General features: G+C 36.4%; 3 protein-coding genes across 8 annotated transcripts in view; 1 reads left to right on the forward strand and 2 right to left on the reverse strand.

Moving 5' to 3' along the window:
• dsd (attractin-like protein dsd) overlaps positions 1 to 12,005 on the reverse strand; it is a 40,151-nt gene extending 28,146 nt beyond the window's left edge. For 3 of the 4 annotated variants that reach the window (XM_076624938.1, XM_033347518.2, XM_033347517.2), the window contains exon 1: positions 11,515 to 12,005. In XM_076624938.1, coding sequence (XP_076481053.1) covers positions 11,515 to 11,819 — 305 coding nt within the window. In that variant the 5' untranslated portion in view covers positions 11,820 to 12,005. Of the gene's footprint in view, positions 1 to 1,769; positions 1,978 to 11,514 lie in introns of those variants that run through there. The other variant, XM_076624937.1, reaches the window with a different exon arrangement.
• Positions 12,006 to 12,376: 371 nt separating this feature from the next.
• Nagk (N-acetylglucosamine kinase) lies at positions 12,377 to 16,405 on the forward strand. 2 transcript variants are annotated; one of them, XM_033347523.2, is made up of 7 exons: positions 12,377 to 12,537; positions 12,918 to 13,086; positions 13,943 to 14,027; positions 14,503 to 14,601; positions 14,765 to 15,017; positions 15,620 to 15,918; positions 16,029 to 16,405. In XM_033347523.2, the coding sequence occupies exons 2-7, from the start codon at positions 13,028 to 13,030 to the stop codon at positions 16,329 to 16,331; spliced, it is 1,098 nt and encodes a 365-aa protein (XP_033203414.2). In that variant the 5' UTR covers positions 12,377 to 12,537; positions 12,918 to 13,027; the 3' UTR covers positions 16,332 to 16,405. The 2 variants fall into 2 exon arrangements, with proteins under 2 accessions (XP_033203414.2, XP_033203413.2); XM_033347522.2 differs by lacking the exon at positions 12,377 to 12,537 and having other exon boundaries at positions 12,911 to 13,086.
• A 524-nt stretch (positions 16,406 to 16,929) lies between these two features.
• Hr96 (Nuclear hormone receptor HR96) lies at positions 16,930 to 22,101 on the reverse strand. 2 transcript variants are annotated; one of them, XM_076624943.1, is made up of 5 exons: positions 21,977 to 22,101; positions 19,189 to 20,546; positions 18,895 to 19,111; positions 18,405 to 18,824; positions 16,930 to 18,330 (listed from the first exon to the last, which is right to left on the reverse strand). In XM_076624943.1, exons 2-5 carry the CDS (start codon positions 20,448 to 20,450, stop codon positions 18,133 to 18,135), a joined length of 2,097 nt encoding a protein of 698 aa, XP_076481058.1. In that variant the 5' UTR covers positions 20,451 to 20,546; positions 21,977 to 22,101; the 3' UTR covers positions 16,930 to 18,132. The 2 variants fall into 2 exon arrangements, with proteins under 2 accessions (XP_076481058.1, XP_033203410.1); XM_033347519.2 differs by lacking the exon at positions 21,977 to 22,101 and adding an exon at positions 21,217 to 21,684.
• Positions 22,102 to 22,110: the final 9 nt, after the last annotated feature.

Consider the following 22,110-nt stretch of genomic DNA (forward strand, 5'->3'; position numbering starts at 1 on the left):
AGAACCGATGCGTAGCGAGCGCACTTGGCTCCGCATAAATTCTGATCGGTGATTTACGAGCGTAACACGTGTCCCGGGCCAGGATGCCGAGTATTTATTTCAACGCGAAACTTTTTTGCATAAAATAGCGGGAAAACGAGCGGAGAAATCGGATCGAAGCCGGAAATGGGAATCGTATTGTCGAAAATGGCTCTTATGCCAGAATACAACAGAATATTATCATTATCGTCGTCGATGTTGTTGATGTTTGTTGCGTATTAAATGTGCAAAGTGCCGGAAGATGATTAATGTAATGAAAAAAATAACGACACAAAAGAAATACTATAAATGGAATAAGAGTAAAATCTATAGAGATATATAGATATAAAAAATAGAAAAAAAATTGGAAAACTGTCTCTGGAACAAGTGAATTACAATGTTCATGAAATTCGTGAAAAGTTAGTTACTATTCTATACTATACAGGCGAATAACGCGAATTACGATCAACCATATCGCAACTAATTGCGATAAAATAATCCCAGGTATATATTAACATTTGCGTTTTCTTAATTATCTTTGACTCGATCCTAATTTTTTATACCCAACAAATTTCTCAAATTCGATGAAAATATGACGTGTGATTTTTCGTCTCAAGTATTTTTTAAAGAACCGCGAAAGATCGATAGATAAAATAAACGCGAGATAAGCAAGGAGAAAGTCGTGTCGTAGCGTCAATGGTTCGAAGTACGATGACATTCGTTTCAAGATATCGTTTTAACAATTGTATCTTATTAATTGCTTTAACGTACGATTATATCGCTGCTCGTTCCGTCGTACGAATCTTTGTTCTCTTAATTTTTTAAACAGAAGAAAACGGTAGAATTACATATTTCGAGCAATACATCTGTCTGATACCACCGACGACGAATACAAATCACTTAATAATTCTCTCGGGCTACGTAATAACAGCGTATCGCAGTACCTTAACGAACGAGTGTTCAACAATCTGTCCGTAGTGTAATCTCCGGCAAGCATTGTTCGTTTCTCCAACGATTAATTCGTCTCGCGTTAATCGCGCAACGATTTCTCACAGACACGATTGTCCATCTATACACCCGACGATCGTTCTAGAATTTACGTAGGAAAATGAAAAGTAAAAAGTAGCTTTGTATAAGAAACTTGCAAAGATAAGATAAACTTTGCGCGTTTCGATTCATCATTTAGTTAGATAACAAGAGTTCCACGACTTTCTATGTCTATGAAATAAAGAAAAACTAGGTCGTTATAAGGAATCGAAAGAAACGCGATAACGCTTACTTTGATTTCGATTTCGGTGTGCCACAAATTGGTTATGAATCGTCCTAATCCAACTTAGAACAGGCGATATTTCGCGAAATCGGAATAAAATTTGAATTGGCCTTCGATTTTTTAGGAATAGGCAGTGGAATATCGTAATCTATTCAAGCGATCTTAACGATCATAACACGATATTTTTTATAGAATTAGAGAAAAAAAACTACGTATTTGTAAAAAGAAAATTTCGGCTTCAACGAGTTTTCACGGGTAGACTATGGAGCGGCGATAGTCCATTCGTACACGTACCAACTATCGTCAATTTCAACACGAAGGAGGAAACCAACGTTTTCACGAAAAATCCACAGGAAAACGAAACCAACGTTTAGTTTGGATTTGCGTTCCAATTTTCCACAAATTGACAACCATCCTAGAATTGATATATCAAACTAGAAAATAAGCCAGATAATGCGTCAAAGCTGTTCCTTAAAATTACCCAATGACACCACCAGTCACAACATAAAAACGCCCAGGTTCGCCGCTATTTCGTTCGCAGGTGTCGACAATATCCGTGCGTGTTCGGTTGGGTAGCTGCTGTATTATGATTCTCATTAGCACAAAATAATATTCTTATTCAATAAGAAGAAGACGCCAGGATGAGTCACGAGGAGTTCGACGACCGACGCGGCGCGGCGTAGCTCGGCACTAACAGTCTTTACGCGAGAAGCCAACCGACGGAGGAAGCAAAGGACAACGGCGGCGGCGGCGGCGGCGGCGGCGGCTATAAAAAGAAACGCGAGTAAATGGGAGTAAGAGAATGTCGAGGAGGGATGCAACGACGGGCTGAACGTATCAACTCTTTCCATTTCATCGTCAGATAGTACCGCGGACGAAGGGAACCTCTCTTATTTCGTTGGACGCGTTATTTATCGCTACCTTCCCTTCGCTTTCATCGGCGATCGAATAGTCACTTGACGATATTGTCGTTTACAACGGAATACGAGGTAAACGGTCGTTTTTATTTCGCTCCACTTGTACTTAATCGTCTCGATACGTACGTTTAAGGTGCAAAGGTGCTCGCTTTTATCCTTCCTTTCCTTCTTTTTTCGGTTTTTATTGCATTCTTAGATATACAATCTTGTCAGTGCTAATTTATTAGGTTGTTACAATACATAGGAAATATGTTGAGCGTTTGTTGTATCAATTTCCCAAATCTTTCTCTCCTTTCCTAATGATATTTTTTAATAATATTTACAAATTTTCACTGGAATTTGACGAATGAAAACCTCGTGACCGAATAAAGTTCCGATAACAGCGGTTTATCGTAATAACAAAAAATTCGCAAATAAGCCTCGCAAATACCGCCTTTCTCGCACTAATCACCAATCGGGCTTAAACGAAAGTAGCGTTAGCTTCGAGCGAAACAAAAGCCAGATGCTAACTCGCGTTAAAAAGCGGGCTCGTCTGCCTGCGTTCTCGTGAATAATTAACGGATATTCCGTGAAATTTCAGGCTCGTTCGGGGTCGGCACAATTTACAGAAACGCCAAGACGACTAAGAAGCGCGGCAAGAATTCGTAATGAACCGTGTCCACGCGCGAAGGAAGATTCTTCGCATAAAGCAGCGTGGAAACAAAATTCAACGTTGACTCGTAGCGCGATGGGAATTAAACGAAGAAAGAGGAGGAGAAACGTGTAAAGAAGAAACGTTAGATAGATAGATAGATACTTGCAATGAAGCACTGCAGCGAACCGCCAAGGGAATATATCTATCGTCTCAAAATATCTATACGAATCTAAGAAAAGACAAGATTTTCAGGACAAAATCGTGGAAACACAGAACAACGTTTAGGTTTTTCTTCTAAATTTTCCACAAATTGTCAAAGAATTCGCAACTAATGAACTAACAAATTAAATACGAATTCGAGTCTTTCCTACGTTAAAATGTCCTGTCCGAAGCGTTTAAATAATCTGTATGTATGAGTATCAATAATAAATAATTATAGGTATAGGCTGTTGTGGAATAATTATAAATAATAACGATACGTGTTTGTAGTTCTCTCGGTTGTTTCAAATAGAACATTCAACTAATCGATGTCTAAAAATTTCTTCGCAAAACATATGATAAAAATTGCGGCAATACAAAACTATTATTGATAGAGAAATATTGTTAATAGAAAAAAGATTTGAACGTTAACTAAATAAACCGGAACAAAGAAGGAAGAAACGATGGATATTTACGATGGAGCATCGGTGTGAACCATAAAGGGAAGCACTCGGAAGAAGAAAGTCTGCTGAAGGGTGCTCGAGATTTACAAGAAAATACAACGTGATTTTGGAACTCTGACTGGCTGGCTGACTGGATTTTTATGAGACCTATGGTGCTACGGAGAAACGTAATCCGCATGATGAACGTTTCTTACTTTTTTCCTTTTTTTAACCATTTCTTTGAGCTATTCCTTTTTTCTTTTTTTAATTGACTTATATTCCACTATATATTGTATTATAACTTATATTCCATTAAAAAAATTAGTTTGTACTTTCTCGTTGCTTGCATCGTTTGCCGCCTATTTTCAATCCTTCTCGATTTAATAACGTTTTTGCCATCGCTAGAAAAAGTTTCGTAAATTTGAAAAAACACGAATACATACTAGATCGTTATAGATGATTTTTCGATCCAATCTTACTAAATCTATCGTCATCGATCTATATATATATATCTATAATAAAAATATTAAAAATTTGATTATTTCGTTGGAAAAAGAGTGAAATTGAGATATAAAAGTTCGAAGTAAGCGTAACTTTCTGCTTCCTCGATATTCGAATAGCCAGTAATAATAAAGTAAAATACGTTTTCTTCTATTACTTTCGTAACTGCAGTATTTTTAGTATCTTGCAGACAAGATAATCCTTGTCCTCGATTCGTGAAATAGAGCGAACGATTGTGGTATTGAAGTAAATAAATAACCCTGATATACGTGACTGTTAGAAAACTGCAATGTAATTTTCTAATTACGGTATTTAATCTATTTTCTTACGCCCTATATTCTTAATTTTGGTTACTAGCACAGCGTGTTAAATTAACAATACCTAACCAAATAGGTAACCGCCATATAAAGTTCCAGCTTCTTTTAATTTTATTAATTTTCTAATTGCAGATTTTCCATTTATTTAAAAAATGATGCCACTTGTAGATAGTTCTGTAATTCACTCTTTCATTTTACTAACCTTCTAATTACACCATTTAATTTAATCCCCAACCACTTCTACGGCAGAATATATTTTTCAGATAAAATATAGAATTAGAGTAAATAACTGAAGGCCAAGTAACCGATCGTAACTAATATGTTCTCATATGCAAATATTACAAATATTCGTATCGACCAGAGAAAGTAAAATAAGCAAGCATAAATTAATAGGTTAATTAACTTGGAACAATTGGGGTTATGATTTCAATGTGTTTACATTTGCACGAGCCACAGAGTGTATCTATTATCTACACGGTTCGATAACCGGATAATTGTCTATTTAAGTAGCGATCGATCGAATTCAAAAACGTGCCGAGCTTAATTAACATTCTGTTTTATTGATGCACTCGTTAATAACCGAGCGCCATTTTCTTGGACCATTGTCGCCATTGTTGTCATTGTAGCGGTAGCTGGTTAATTTACCGCCAAATAAATACGTATCCATTGTTTCTTCGCATGTACGCGGTATTTCCGATCGATCGATCGTAGAGGATTCCTTCTAATCCTTACAGTTACGTTATTGCATATATTATCGAAAGAAAAGTTCATCTGAAAGGACTTAAATAATTTACTTCAAATAATCACACTGATTAACTTAAACGAACAACTTCACGGTTTTATCGAACATTCGCGATGTTTCCTGATTCTCGGTATATCTGTTATTCAAGCGGGATGAGTATTATATAAAGTTTTAGTCGATTCGTAATACAATGATAAGATAGAAGGGATAAAACCACACCGAGGAAACCGGCACGATGCCATTGATCGCACTCCCGTCATATAGCTGGCAAGCTACGTCAACGCGAAAGGAAGACACAGAAATTCGCCAATTTTCGATCAAGAGGGCATTGGCAAGTTACTTTCTAGATTTGTGTCGTGCCGTATCCACGCGAAACACACCGAGCGTGATCGAATTCTACCGGTTCCCGAGCCGGTTTTTGTCCACGCGCCGCGTCGTCGCGCCCGGTAGCTTCGTGGCGTTTCAACAACATCGAACGAGTGACCCTGTAACGAAAGCTGAAATATCATTCGATGGATCGGGATTCTGCATAAAACGAATGCTCGTTGAAACGTTGAGTCAGGTGTCGCAGGCTGGCTATTCAAATGTTGAGGCGACTTATGAATTTTGGCTATTTTTCACTTGAGTATTTGAAATGAAGGATATTCGTTAAAACATCGAGCGAAATTGGCAATTGATGGTTTAAAGATTTCACGGTTGTATATTTAAATAAACACCAATTCAAATAAATCCTGAATCCTACGGTAAATTCTAAGCTCAAGTTAAATCGTACATACGTTGAGTTAATATTTCACTCGATTCTGTGTTGAATCGATCGTTGATTAAATTTCAAACTGTTGATTAAACTTTGAATTAGAAATTCCCACCGTACGATATAGAGAATACGATATAGAGATATAGAGAGATATAGATATATCGATTTTATACAATGCTCTTTACGATTAAAAATTTTAGACATTAGAATCTCTGGAATGATTGTCATATTATCATGAACGAAGATGACTATTGGTTTCGCGTATGTAATTATTTTTCATTTAGAATATGTGTGGCGGATCGGCACCAACAGGACGCCAACAGGTCGAGGCATCAACACGGTCGTAACACATCCCGGGCGATCCGCGGGTACCAACCGCCAACACCAGAGGGCTACTACGACAGACAACGAGTCTGTCTGTCTCGCTAGCAGTCGAATATACGGTGTCACGATACAAATAACGCACCTAGCGAGACTCCCTCTACGTCTAAGGCAGGGACTACCGGGCACAACCTTACTGACGAGTCCACCGTAGTCCCGGGACTAAAACGCGAATTCCCTTTTCACCTGGCAGCAACTCCTCTACCTACATATGTATATTAGTAGTACGTGTCGTGCAACGAAGTAAACACGCAATCAGGTTGTTGCGTACATCTATCCGTTTTCATACAAAAACTTTGATTTATATAATGAGAAACGGTGCACTGAGAGAGAGAGAGAGAGAGAGAGAGAAACGCATACGTATCATGCAAATACGAAAGTTATTATTTGTACGCATATTAAATACACGTAGATGGCATTGTACTTTTCACAGGAGTCAAATTTCTTAATCAGGAAAATATTTGGAAAACATATATGAGAAATACATAGAAAGATATTTCGAATATGAAAAGTTTTCTCGCGATTCCAGGATCGTCGTAAATTTCTTCCAATTCGATTCGGAAGAATCCAGCATCGTGTATGTTCAAGAAGCTTAAGTAGTCTAGGGAAATTGGAAAGCGTTCTAAATGCCACCCAGGCCATAAACTCCTCCCCTTCGTCCTCTAAATACTGCACCATTTGTGCAAGCATTTAAATCTGGTCGAGAATATACAACGATCGACTCGGTATGAGATTCAGCGTTTGACTCAATGTTCGAATTTAATACTAGGATCGAGAATACATTTAATTGTCTAGCACGACATTTATCTTTATAATCTATAATCTTTATAATCTATAATCTATAATCTTAAATACAGAACTTAATATATAAGTCATGTGACTTTGCGTTCATCTCAAAAGCTGCTTCAGTTTCTAATTTAACATTGAATGGTAGCATCGTTAACATCGATAAGTAAGCTATAAATGTTTACGCAAATTTATATTTCAATAAATATATACAATTACAGAATGGAACCTAAGCAAAAATTTACCTCACCCATTAAATATTATACCGAATACTATACTTTGTACATCTTACCTATTATGTATATGCATTTTGTGTTATTTTTACTATTTTGACCAAGTCGAAATTTGACTCAACTGCACTTTCTAATACTAATCGCTGCTACCAATTTGATCGTTATTATAAAATAACGTAACAATTAACGTAAACGTAACGTAAACAAGCAAGTTCGGTTGGTTCTGATCGAGGAACTATCATCTCGCAACATCTAGATGGTGGAACGAAACAGTCATAGAACGCAGAGCCAGTTTAGGTAGCCGGAGATACACGTGTTACAACAACGCGAAACAACGCCGGCGAACGGGCCAACATGGGACAAATTCTTCGAGCGGAAACGAGAAGAGCAGGCTGGAAGGGCCGAGGTGAGAACCAAAGTTCCTCGTCGTCTCTCAACAATGGCGAACGTACACGTGTAATTGTAGATAACATTAGAACACTTACGCGACAATAATGTCCTCTCAAGATTCGTAGAAATAATTTCATTCGCCGAAACTTTGCTCGAACAAAATAACGAAATACGAATAATGAAACTAACGAAATATCGAACGAATAACGAAGACCTCAAAAGAGGATAAAACAACCGTTTGTAAACCATTCTGGGCGCATCTGTAAACTTAAATAATATTCATCGGAGCTCTACGAGTAAGCGTTTCAAACTTATACCGAATGTTCATTAATCTGGGACTCGGAAGAGATCGAATTCACTTCGAACAGCAATTAACACTTAATGATAATAATTAATGCCGCGATAAGGTATGCGACAGAGAGTAGTACAATCTTATGCATTTATCGGTTATCGATTCGGTTGATCCAGTAAATGATATTAAGTTACAGAGAGACAGAGAGACGGTATAAACGAAACCTTGTCATAAGGTAAATCGCTGATAAATGCCGTCGATGGTAATTAATAAACAGAGTACAGTTTCCTAGCTAGGATTATGATACGCTTGATAATCGTCGGCCATTAATGGTCGAATGCGCTCATCTAGAAACCATAAAGTCTTTGACTAACTAGATCGACTAGATTGACTAACAGATCTAGGTATTACATAGAGTTAGCCAACTAATATTATGATTATCTTAAAATTTGCGACTATAATAGTGGTACCCTCGTAACAAATACATTTGTAAAGCTGTATAACATAGTGAAATACCGGTCTTGTATTTCACGCTAATATGACATGAACTAGTAGTATTATTAATAATATATATTAATAATATGTATTAACATATGAATATAATATGGATCAACCTTCAAGTTTCCACATACCGCGACTCGAGACAGTCAACAAAGCTAGCGTAAACCACGAGCAGCAGTTTGACAGACCGTTTAAATAATGCGGTCGACCAGTTGCATAGGTGCGAAACGCGGCCAAACGGAAACACGCATGTCCCCGACAATTAGCGCGCGCGCACTTCAAATTAGAGCGAGTCGTAGCAAAGACGCGAACAGAGGTAGAACTGATTAACGAACCATCGTAGTCGCGTCACCGCTCATTCACCATCGCATTGACAACTGGATTCTGTTTACATTTCAGATGAGCAACATTATACGAAGTGCGTTTAAACAACATCGATTTTTTTCCACACAGCGCGTATATACTTTGTTACACGCACGCATAAACGTTCGATGATTCGATAGATACTTCGTTCGATGAATTCCTCGAGGCACGTGTCGCGATCACGTACACGAGAAAATAAAAACGATAAATAAACCACTCTGCACTCAGCGCCATGTGGTATATCGCGAAGCATTTTCCTCTCGTTAATCCCCGTGACAAGCATAGAATAATAGGTGCACACGATGCGTCAAGCGCGTGTACGGTTGTTTTCCTGGTTAAGAAACGCCCTCTTTTCTTTCTCACTCTTTTCTTTCCTTTTGCGTTCTAATTGAACGTAGGTTTGTGTTTATGCCGCCCCGAAGGCGCGATTATTTCCAACACCAATTATTCGCAAGTGCACGATGAAATTTTGAAACAACATACAATTTCGAATCTAGGTGAGGTCCACTACCACAAGATTTTTACGCGGATCAATCGGTGTCGTTAAATTCGCGAATCGCGAACCATAATGACTAGGTCGTTTACGATCCACTTGCCTTATTACACAATATCGTTTTACCAAAACTTTCGTTTCATTTTTATTACATATCAAATAAAGAAGTATTAAACTATATCTCTTTATATGAACTTTAATCGTTTAAATGGATTTTCAGACCTATTTAAATTGCTAGATGTACGATTTTAAGTAACGATTGCTGCATATAAAATTTCATTTTATAACATTTTCATAAACGGTAAGAATTATACTCGCTAACAAAAATCGTGCATAATGCCAGTGCGAAAATAAATTCTTAGTTATATGTATTATATGTACGTGTATTTAACATGTATAAATCATATAACAGGCACACATACATACGCGTGCGTAGAAGACAATATTAAAAATGTATTCTTCGGTTTTGTTCAAGGATAAAATTCAAATTTCAAATAACCCAATTACAGTCAGCCAAGTGTCATAACTCCGTTCACGAGCCAGATATGACTTCGAACTTTTCAGGAGTATACTACATATATACTACGTATTATCGCGAAGCACGCGAGCGTAACGTACAATGTATAATGTATAGTGTTCATTGGTGAAATACGATCGGGCACACGTAGGCGAATCTTTAGGAATTCTTTGCCGAAACTGTTCCTTTGTCGAGTCCAGACAATATTTATAGAACTTAGAGAAAACGGTATGTACGTATTCGTGATACATTTCATAAAAACGTAACCTGTCCACAGTGGGGTGTTTACGTTGAAAACTAGATCGAAAGTCAATTTTTTTTTAATTTTATTTTTACATAAAAAAGTTGCACCATCTGCTTACTGTGCATCTAAACGATATAGATAACAGATTATCTCGATGATCGCTAAGGTTATCAGCGACTAAAGTAGAAAACGTGTGGAATTCAAATGAAAGGTATACGGATAATTATATAACGTAAAGAGAAACACTAACATTCATTCGCATATTATACAACAATTCGTTAAACTGTGTAAAACTGCTTCGTCGTGAATCTATAAAAATTACTAATCGGTCACATTGAAAACTCTGACGAGATAATTGAGATATAAAAACAATATTGTTTAGTAGCTTTTCAATGCAGATACCCCAACGTGTTCGGACTCGAGCGACCGTTATCAACTTCTCTGTATCCCGATACAACGAAGCAAAGTACAAAATGCGACAAAGAGAGAGTAGTTCCCAAGCGACGTTCGCGTCAGATTTCACCGCAATTGCTCAACGCATGACAGAGACGTCGAGTGTTCTCGAGTGCCTACGTACGATTTTACAATAAACATTGCACAAGTACGCTGAAGCGCAGGACTCGATCCTATCCAATATGATTATCGTCGGTGTTCGTTTACGATGGGATTATTACGCTAAGCGCGCGTAAAAATCAAACCAGCCTTGACAGTGGCGGAAACCGTAGTTTCCCTGTCAAGTTTAAACCCGTCGCGATCGATCCACGCAAAATCTAATCTCCCGACTCGAGTTAAGTCTTAAAATACGACGGGTCGTGTATTTCCGCGGTCACTGTCGCCGTCACCGTCACCGTTACCGTTAGATTCGCTAATGTCCCGATTACTTCCTAACTCCTCATTGTCAACCACGGCCGCAGACAATGACCGAACACCCCCTCTTCTATCCCTCTTCTGAACGAAGGACCATGAGACGCGCACACACGGCACAGCAATTAAATCCGGGGAAGTCGCGCGTACTCACGTTCCGCGCTCTCTTGCACTATTTATTTACGTATCTCCTCGGTAAAAGGGTTTATAGGAAGACGATCAAAGCCTCTGAAGAGACCGAGTCGACCTAAAAACCCGTCAATACCGTTGCACAGGCACCACGGAATGTACAGTTAGCCTGTTTGTTTCTCCAGTCGTATCTTGGCACGTATAATTTCGTATAAACTTCTTCTATCGATGTATTTGTTAGAAACACCTATGTGTAATATTTCACATAATAACGAGATTAGTAATGAGATGGGCCTCAAATGAGAAAAGCGAGAGAGACATGCTCGCGCATTCGATCTTACCTTCCTGTTTATTTCTCCCGTCGTATCTCCAGATATACATATAATTTCATAGTTTTCCCTATGAGTTCCTTCGTAGAAAATCAAATGTACGATAGTCTATACAATAATCGTATTCGTATTGGAAAGCTGGCATACTATAGGGCACGAGACGTGTAATCTATACTCGCACATTCTTTCGTCACTTACCTGACTTTTCCACCGCAGAATTGGCACGCCAGGCCCTGCCAACCCTCGTGGCACACGCAGGTGCCATTGACACATTCCCCGTTGACGCAACTGTCCGTGTCGCAGGTCGTTTCCGTCGTCAGCGACGACGAGGAGGAGGAGGCGGCCGCAGTTACGTGCACCACCCAACAGATCAGCGCCGCCCACAGTATCGGCCACGGCACTGCAATTACACCGCACTGATCCCGTACCACCTCACGGCACTGCCCTTTCCGACGGTATTTCGATTTATATAGGAACAAAAACATCTGCACGACCTCTGCCATTTTGATAGGCTTCCATGTCAGAGACAATGGCCGACGGCGACGCACCGGACGAGATACATATGGGGCACCTTTCTCGCTCGCGTTTTCGATGCAACTCGCTTTATTCTCTGCGCGACTGCCGAAGTCGAGAGTCGAGAGTGTGCGGTCTCCACCGCGCGGCTCTCACGGTGTCGCGACCACGGAATACGACACTTGCCGGACTTTTCACGTAGATGGTATAGTCTAGTGACTTTTCTGAAAGTGATCATTTCGGCGGCTGCCATCAGGTGGCGCCCGTGATTTGCGCGCTGTAGCGACACCTGTATATAGTACCTAAGACTCCTCACCGATGTCCGGAGAGTGTTAGGAACACGTTGTCGACAAACTGTCAGCTTTTCAGGTTGATATTAAGTCGAAAATCCCCTCCCTTTCCTAGATATTTCACAGAACACAGAATTTACAATTAGTTGAAGTGAATGCAACATCTAAATACAATGAATGAACATGAAAAACGCAACGGCAGCGAACGAAAGCAAACTTCACTTAGTAAAGCGATTCTCTAGTGATTCGCAGACTGATCCAGCGAGCACCAGTCATCGTGGCAGTCACGGTACACGTCGTATCTCTCCCGCCTCTGTTGCTACTCGATACAACTACTGTTACTACTCTACAAGTCTAATATTTGCCCGACATATGCTCGTTTAATCGTACCTCAAGAGTCGTTGAATCTTTATACATAGTAAGTTGACACAGCACGAAAATGCTAAACGTATATTGTACATATGCGTATACATGTCGATATCGTTAGTCGATTAATGTACGTCTCATTTTATAAGTGAAATTTAAATATTTAAAATTTGTATGACAAGACAAGAAATATGTATTTCAATATTATACTAGATTATATAGAGTTCTTATTATATTTCTATATGTTTTCTGTTGATCTATTTTATTCGTAATACAGAATAATTGGCAATGTTTAAATTATTTTTCCCAACTCGTGCGTTATCAGATAAGCATGTTCGTTTAAATCCCGCCCTCAAATTGCTGGATCCCTTTGTCAACGAAAGAAATCACAAGCGAAAGAAATTTTAAATTGTCTGATTAAAAAAATGGTAGGAAGGAGAAGGGGACGAAAGAAAGAAAAACAGAAACGTATCGATGAATTTGAGCTTCGTAGGGAGTTGAGAAGACAAAGACGACCAACAGAATTATCCGACAAAGAGAGTATGTCTAAGATAGAGCTACCAGAACATCCGGAAGAAATTAGAATTGGCGGCATCGATGGGTGAGTAATCTCTTTTTGTCCTTTTCCTATTTTTGTTCTTTTCTCGAAATTTGTATTACATACTGAAAATACTAAGAAGTTTTTAGCGCTATTTATCTAAAATTAAATAACGGTATCGTGGAGTAGCAGTTGCGATTAATAAATGTATTTCTCATTAATGTTCACCGATAAGATCCAATTAGAATTCATCCATCATCCTTGTTTACGAAAATATATTATCATATCGTATTCTGTGCTTACGTACATAAATGTACCGCATGATTTTAATTCTGGCGCATTCAGATAAAATCGTCGTTTTATAATATTGTAGGAAATACATTTAACTATCTCGTATTTGCAATCATGTTAAGAATTAATTTCCACAAGAAAAGGTTTATTAATAGTATAAATGATAGTAAACATGAGAACGAAGTATTTCGAAGTAGATTTTTTCAATTTTTCTGTATGATTATCGGCAAATGTATATTTGCCAGTAAATCTTTATACTGCAATCGCAAACTCGGTTTATTCAAAATATAAAATCAAATCAGAATTCAAAGAATTATTCAAATTACACGTTATTTTATTCATTAAAATTAACGTGAAAACATGAAGACATTTTTGTAATTTTATTCTACAAATTTCTCGGTATAATTCAAACGTAAATGAAATGAAACCAAGTCACCTATTTCGATCATGGTTACGTTAAGTAATTCTAACAGGGCGTACATGCTTTCTGCTTTAACTTGTATCTAGTTTCTCATGCACGATCCTATTGTCACTACAAATAACCATATGATCGAAAACGGTTCAGAGACTTCGCCAGCTATCAAAAAATAACGGATTAACACATTGACGTAAATTTAATAATTCTCAGCGGCGGGACGCAGTCGACGCTGGTCATCATCGATGGCAAAGGGACACCATTGACGGAAGTCAAGGGGCCGAGCACCAATCATTGGGTAATTGACTGACCCAACTTTTTAACAATTATTATTCATCCCGTTTCTACTAATTTCTCATTTTTATTGTTATTACTTTTTTTAATGATTTTATTTATTCATTTTTTGATTATGATCATATATGGTAGGCTGAAAATCATTATAGCAAATCAAGATTTTGGGAATCTGTATTTAATCGAATATTTCAATTTTTATAATTACCGTCCCTTTGATTTACATAGAAAAAGGTAGCGACGAATTAACTTACGCCACTATGATTCTCAACCAGCCATATATAAAATATAAAATTTATGTATAATTATAAAATACTATTATTCTTATGGTAGCTTAAGCTTCTTAAGTAAGCTTACGTAATATGCAGATTACATATATAAGTAAGAAAGTAATAAGTTACAGAAGTTTTATAATTAGTTTAAAAATTCTTTTACAATTATTTTATTTCGCTTTTTACTATTTGATTTATTTCTCTACTCAGTTACTCGGAATAGCGGAAGCGACTGCAAGAATCAACGCTATGGTCGAAAGAGGGAAACAGAATATAGGAATATCTGAATTGATTCCTTTAGATTGTTTGGTAAATATAAAATAATTATCACGATTCCTGAGAACTATGTATACCTATGACTAGTTCGAAGATAAGTCTCTAGAGGATCATATGATAAGCGATCGTTCTTATCGTTTGATGGATTAAATGAATTGTTTATTTTTAAAAAAATTCTAATCGATTAAACAATCAGGGTCTTACCCTAAGCGGATGTGGAGAGGAAAGCACCGATCGTCAACTTACGGCAATGATGAAAGAGAAGTATCCAAATGTCGCTAAAGCTTATTATGTCAATTCAGATGCCATTGGTAGTCTCAGAACTGGTTTGCCAAACGGTGGGATAGTTCTAATCGCTGGCACCGGTAGCAACGCATTGCTGATGAATTTAGATGGAACAATCATAAGGTGCGGCGGATGGGGACATTTCATGGGGGACGAAGGCAGTGGTACGTGATGGGAATTGTTTATGTATAACTCATAAAGATGGAGAGATATGACCTTGAACAGTTTGCATATTTCATTGAGGCTCTAACATAGAAGAATTCTTTATTTTTGATCGTCCATTTATTTTCTTGTATAATTATTACTAGATCCATGTGTTTATATATTTATGAGAAGTTTAATGACGCAAAAGTGCACAAAATGCATATAACGTGTAAAGATATATAAATTATCCAAAGTGTAGTATTCGTTATCATATTTCAAGAACGTATAAGAAAAACACGGAAGATTGATTTTTGTTGATTTTTTATTTTGTCATTTGGTGATTAATATATGTATATATATAGTTGGAAAGAGGATAATTTGAAACGTATCTATGAAATTTTGTAAACCGTCATCTTTGAAATATTCAATAAGATATCAAAACACGTAATGTAGAATTGACTAGTGATTCTACAATTGTTTATCTCTTGTGTTCTCTTTCTATGGTCATTTACTAGATGAAGCAAATCTACGCTTAAATACTACTTTTTAAGTTATGTCCACAAAAATATGAATTTGCATAATAAACATCAGCGGTGTAATTACAAAAAAGATGGATTTTCAGCTTTCTGGATCGCCCATAGAGCTTGTAAATACGTATTCGACGATATTGATGGCTTAGCTCCAGCTCCTAAACCCATAAGTTACGTATGGCCAGCTATGAGACATTATTTCAACGTAACTGATAGGAAAGAGATATTGCCGCATTTTTATAAAGATTTCGATAAAAGCATTTTTGCTATGTTTGCCAAGGAGATTGTGACAGGTTGTGAGAAAAAAGATCCACTCTGTTTATATATTATTTCGGAAAATGGCAGATACCTCGCGAAACATGTTATAGCTCTTTCGAGAAAAGCCCATAATGTGAGTCGCTTATTCTGGTTTGCAAATTCATATAAAAATTTGAAGAATTTGGAGAATTTTGAGAAGCATCTTGTTTGATTGTGTTATGTACGAGAAATATGGTTCTTTAGGATCTCAAGTTAGCTAAGGGTGGATTAAAGGTTGTCTGCGTGGGATCGGTTTGGAAATCATGGGATGTTATGAAGGACGTTTTCATCGATGAAATCCATGAATCTCGCGCACTGGACGAATTAACTATGATCCGCTTAACAGCAACAGCTGCATTGGGTGCGTGTTACCTTGCTGCGGAGGAAATCGATTGGTTCTTTACGAAACCCTACGAAGATAACATCGAAGTATTTCATCAATATAAGCGGAAGAATTATGTAAAACCGAGAGTAACGAATGATTCGAGTGAGTCAAAAGGAGACTAAGTTGGCAGACTTGGCCCAATGTAACCAGTAATCACAGATAGAAACACAAATAGAAACAAAAAGATTATATTTTATACGCGGTTTTTATATTTACACATCTTTAAAATATATAAAATATTTTCAACAGCAACAGATACATAGAGATGGGGAAGAATAAACCTATTGTTAATTATATAACAATTGACATTTTCATTTGTTAAATTTGTCGATAAAGATTTCGTCGTCCGTATGGCACATCGTATATAATATATCGATCACGTCCAGTCTTCCTTTTTTTTGTTTTTGATAAATTTTTAAGTATTACAAACAATGATACTGAAAACAATTTGGGATTGGTTATTCTGCACCTTTCTGTTCATTCTTAAGACAATAGGATACATGTTTCTTTTCCTCGTCAGCTTGACTTTTTTGGTTACATCTTCCTGCCTATTGATAATCATAATCCTACAGATGCTTGGTTATAGATTTCCATCTGAATACGACGACTGAGATAAAAAAAGGTACTTATTTTTCAATCGTTTATAATTTATAAAATAAAAAAACTAATTAATGATATAATAGTAAAAGGAATGAAATGACATATCTTTAAAGTCAAATGTAACAAGTATCTGAAAAATATATTTTGACTCGATATCACAATTTAATATGTACATACTAGCATTCGTAATGCGAATGAACATTATGCAGATCGTATGCTGCGTTCATTTGCTTGGATCGATTTTTTCATATCTTTTCACCAAGCACTGAATTCATGTTTATCATTATGTGATTTTAAGTGATCTCCGCATAGAGAAATATTTTTCCGTTTATATATTTCAATCCGTTAAACATGAACGTATAGAACTTGGCTTTAGTATAACAAATATCTTCTCTAAATTTAACAATTTAAGGTACGTTTGTCGAAATATACATAACGTTTTTAAGAATTATTATTATGCTAACGCGTTACCTGTACACATTTATCCCCGACAAAATGATGTGATACGACGAGATACTTTCACGATTGTTCGAACTATAATCTCTGCTTGTCACAAAATGCAGTATATAAACGGTTAGTAGTGGTACTAATATTTTACAAGCAAAATGCTTCTTTATATAATTACGATAATCCATTTACACTCCAATGGAAATTAATTAAAATAATGTTCCGTTAATACCGAGTCCCTAATTTTTATTTAGTTCAAACTAGTTCGATTAAATCCTTTTCATCGAAACAAGGTAAACAATTTTTTAAATTTCAGTTTTCGTCGACCGAATTAATGACTTATATAGTTCATCAGATTTAAACATCTTGTACTCTGACATTTGGTTTGTTGAGATGAACACAAGAAATCAAAAGGAATCAAAACCTTCCGCGGATTTGTTAATATCAATTTTGTGGATCCAACATTTTAACGGGGCATTGTTGTATACCGGTATACATACATAGATATCTTAATATACTCTGTGATATAACATAGATATAAATTCTGATACGATTAAACTTTTGGCGACAGTATCATTCATATAATGTTACACAATAATATTACAGTTTATGTACATTAACGTGTGTGTGTGTGTGCGTGCGTGCGTGCGTGCGCGCGCGCGCGCGCTTGTGTGTACATACATATCTATACATCGATTCAAATTCTGATAATTCATAATGTTCCTTTCTTCAATATTATTGCTATATATTATTTATATGAACATGCGACTATTAATGCAAACCCATAACGATTTTACGTTACTTCTACTATTTGAAGGGATAGTATTCGAAAATGTTACACAATTAATATCTATTCGTTATGTTGAACACGTTCGATCAATGTTTCAGGTCGAATATCTCTATAAGAAGTGGTTCTACGCTCGACGGATTTAAATTAAGATATACTCCGACAACTTCATTGTTTAATCTATGAAGATCTGAAATTTTCTGAATTAATTTTAGAAACATAGATTTGGCTTCGCATCCGGGATATACACTTTCTAGATAACGTCTCAGCAAATAGTAATAAGAATTCTATAAACAAAATTATATTATTAATATTTATTTAACGAGTTATAATCACATGCAGAAAATCATATTAGACTTACTTGTTCCAATTTAATTACATCATTATGCACTACCTTCGGTCTGTCTGGTGTAAATAAAGCAATTGCGCTTAAAATCAAAATAATATTCTCATCTCTCCACCTAGGATCGAAACTTCTAATAAATCTTGAATGCTCTGTATAAAGATTCCCTTTTGCTTCTTTTAACACGTCCACCTTTATATTGGACATACTTTCTTGACTATGCGGTATCCACCACATATCTTTCTCAACATCGTAATTGAGTGCTGATCTTAAAATCATCATTTCCGTGGAACCACCCTTCAAAAGAGCTATTTGGTCCTCCTGACACATATTTTTGAAGGCATTTATCTTTTTCGCCATCTTTATCAAGCGTCTAATAGCAATGGCAGTAAGATTTATAACGTCTAATAGTGCTGGGTCAGATCGGCCGAAATTGTTCTGAAACCGAATACACAATTTAATAAATGTCAACGTATAAGTCTGTTTCTTAAGCTATAGTAACTATTACCTTAAATTTACAGTCTTCTCCGATTAAATTCGTTATATCCTCGTCTAGAGGAGCTAATAACGCCTTGTTGGCTACTATTAATTCATTTAACTTTGCTCTTTCAGCATCGTTCAATACCCTTCTCGTCTCCATACCGCCGAGAGCAGAATATGTTGAAAACTCTAATTTAATCGCTTCACAAAGTATAGATTCAATGGAATTCACAGCAATTGGTACTCTGAAATATAATTCATAGATAGAGTATGTGGTATAATTATTTTTCAGACATTAAGCAAACGTGAATCTCGATTATACCTTTGCACATCTTGAAGTACGTCTCTTGTGACGTCCGATAGATTTCTGTTCCAATCACTACTATTATCCCGTTGCTTTATACATTCCTCTTGACTCGAATTCGTAATTAAATCGGTCAAAATAGGATTTTCTACTTGTTTCTGTTTAACTTTTAATATTGGTTTAAACGTGTGACTGGAATTATTGTTACCTGGTTTTACATCATCTTTATACTGAGTACTTGCTTCTTTCTCAGATGGTGCTTCTTTATCTGTGACGACACCGGTTTTTTTGAAAAAGTGCGAAATCTGGGGATCTGCTTCTAACTTGCTAATAACAACAGGGTCTGACATAATCTTTATAAGTAATTCTTCGTTTTGAAATATTTTCGTGATAAAATTTGAATTATTAACAAGTTTTGTGATCAGAGTGGAGTCTTGTGAGAATTTATTACTAATAAAATTGTCTTCTTCTGAACACGTTTCCTTACTCTGTTTTTGATTAAGCACTACTTCTTCTGAATTTTGCACGCTCGTGTGCATTCCTGAATTCATATCTATGCTCATTTTCCTATAATGTGATGTGTGCTCAATATATTGGGAACTCTGTACAGGGCTACAATCAAACTTGTTGTAGCAAGATGCATTTTCAAATTCAGGAGAATATTTCATAGATTCATTATTAGTAGAAGCAAACTCAGAATTCAGGTCTGATATATTTTGGTCAGATTTTCTCAAACCTATTACTGACTTCTTACTTTTTTCTAAATTATGAGATGGAGATTTAACTTTGTCTAACCTTTGTTGATTTTCAGAAGGAGAATTGAAATCCATTCTCAACCTTTCAGCATCAACATCATTCTCTTCGCCACGAGGTGAAGAAGTATGATCATAATTTTCAAAGTTTGAGTTTGAGTTGTGGGTAGAGTCTTTCATCATATCTAGTGTCTTTGACCCACTTATGGCTCCATTTTCCGGTGGACTAGAAGGACTTGGTACGCTTGCAGCTGTTACAGGACTTAAGCTTTCGGTTACATTCTGTCTATTTGCATCTAAATCTGTATATTTTCTATCAGACTCCCAAAAGTATGTGTCTGATGCAGTTGACACAACTGAATTAACTGACATAGAAGTGTCATCAAAATTACACTCATCCAAGTAACCTTTTTTTATTTTTGATGGTTTTGCACTCTCCAAAGTTGGTCTTTTCTTTGCACGATTCTGTTCTATTTTTTGTCTCTTCAGTACTTTGTCCTCCTCAGACATAATATATTCCTTCCTCATGCCTATGCTGAAGCACTTATCTAGGCGACATTTTTGACAAAAGCGTCTAGTGACTGGTGTTATATTACAATTTTCAGTAAATGGACACCTAAAATCCTGTAAAAATACAACAATAATTCTAAATGAATAAATTAAGCAAACGTATCTTTTATTATCTATTGAGTAGTTCAAGAACATTATAATATAAATATTGATTACACTTTTATCTTCTAATCACTGTATTACAATTACTTATACTACATTTGATATCTACAATTATGTCACCTCCTTTATGAAATATCTAATACGAAAATCATTTGTCAAAATAGAAATGTTGAATTAGATCAGCGACCATGAAAGATGAAATATCAGATTATTAGATATGATATGTAATCTTCCCAAAGTTTGAACTTGATGGAGCAACACTAACTAAGAAGAAAATTCATAATAAAAATACCACTCATTTAACCGAACAACAAGAATATTCATGTAATTTTATTTTATGACTTTACAGTTGGCAAATATGCCATGAAACACGAGGAATGAATGTAGCATTTGGGGAAGACTAAAGATATCATCTACTCTAGCTAAACAATATTTCTGACAGATTTTGAATTCTAGAGCTGGTCATTCAGAAAAATCTAAAATAACAAAAGTCATTGGAAAAGTGTATTGAATCATATGGAAATTGTTTTGATGAAATATGTATACCATATTTTGAAGGGTCTACGTGCGGCTTAAATTTTATTTGAAGAAATATTTTCTATAAATCTTTTAAATTAATCACCTTATTTTTCAAAGCATTTCGTCGGAAGAAAGCTTTACAACTTTCGCACGAAACCGCGTTGAAATTGTAACCGAGCGCACGATCGCCACACACACCGCAAATCTTATTCGTCTCTCTCGCTGGTTGTTCATCTTCCATTGCTCCCCAGACCGATTTCTCCAGCGATTGACACTCTTATCTTTAACGCACCATTCGGTATTCCCGCTCGGAATTACGCTTCTTCGATGACTGACTCATGTCAGTGTTGTTTTTATCGCATCGTCCGCGAAAATTGACGGAACGAAATCAAACGATCTCGAGCCGTGATTTTTCACGATTTCGAAACGATTAGCATTTTTTATACAACGTCCCGGATCCGTGAGAGATATCGCTTGAAAAGCTTTAAGTGACAAGCTAAATGGACCGCTCAATTGACATTCAGTTACAAGTACTTAACCGAGTGGTGCGCACAAACCTGTCGTATATGTTTCACTACTCACTACTATATAAATATAACTATATTATACACCCTCCCACTACGTCATTGTCCGCAAGCGACGTGACGTCACAAAAGTAACCAGACCTGCAGCGGCTAGGGAATTTTTCAAATACATCGTTCTTTGCCTATGAGAAGAGATTTCTGACCACAGATTCCCGCGCAAAATACATTCAAATTGCGTTCTTTTCCCGATCTTTCATGATTCAGCCCAATCTATCACTGTTTCAGCAATATATGGTGGAATTTAAATGATCCGTACATTAAAAATATTACGAAGCGTACCGTATCATTGCTTAAGTGAATCGTAGTTTATTTTTCGTTAGAAAATTATTATCGTCGTAGTATGTAGAGATAACGCATCAAACGCTTTATGATACACAATTTGCTTCTCACGTGTGTTATCAAATTATATAATT

This window comes from Bombus vancouverensis, chromosome 15 (assembly GCF_051014615.1).
Source record: "Bombus vancouverensis nearcticus chromosome 15, iyBomVanc1_principal, whole genome shotgun sequence".
Taxonomy (NCBI): domain Eukaryota; kingdom Metazoa; phylum Arthropoda; class Insecta; order Hymenoptera; family Apidae; genus Bombus; species Bombus vancouverensis.

Excerpts from the sequence above, each read along its gene's own strand:
- Hr96 (XM_033347519.2), bottom strand. The coding sequence starts at position 21,354 with ATGGAAGATGAACAACCAGCGAGAGAGACGAATAAGATTTGCGGTGTG. Across the intron at positions 20,547-21,216 it reads GAAATGCTTTGAAAAATAAG|GATTTTAGGTGTCCATTTAC; the intron begins GTGATTAATTTA and ends GTATTTTTACAG. Across the intron at positions 18,825-18,894 it reads GAGAAGACTGTAAATTTAAG|AACAATTTCGGCCGATCTGA; the intron begins GTAATAGTTACT and ends ATTCGGTTTCAG.
- Nagk (XM_033347522.2), top strand. The coding sequence starts at position 12,911 with ATGGTAGGAAGGAGAAGGGGACGAAAGAAAGAAAAACAGAAACGTATC. Across the intron at positions 14,028-14,502 it reads GGCCGAGCACCAATCATTGG|TTACTCGGAATAGCGGAAGC; the intron begins GTAATTGACTGA and ends TTCTCTACTCAG. Across the intron at positions 15,018-15,619 it reads CATGGGGGACGAAGGCAGTG|CTTTCTGGATCGCCCATAGA; the intron begins GTACGTGATGGG and ends ATGGATTTTCAG.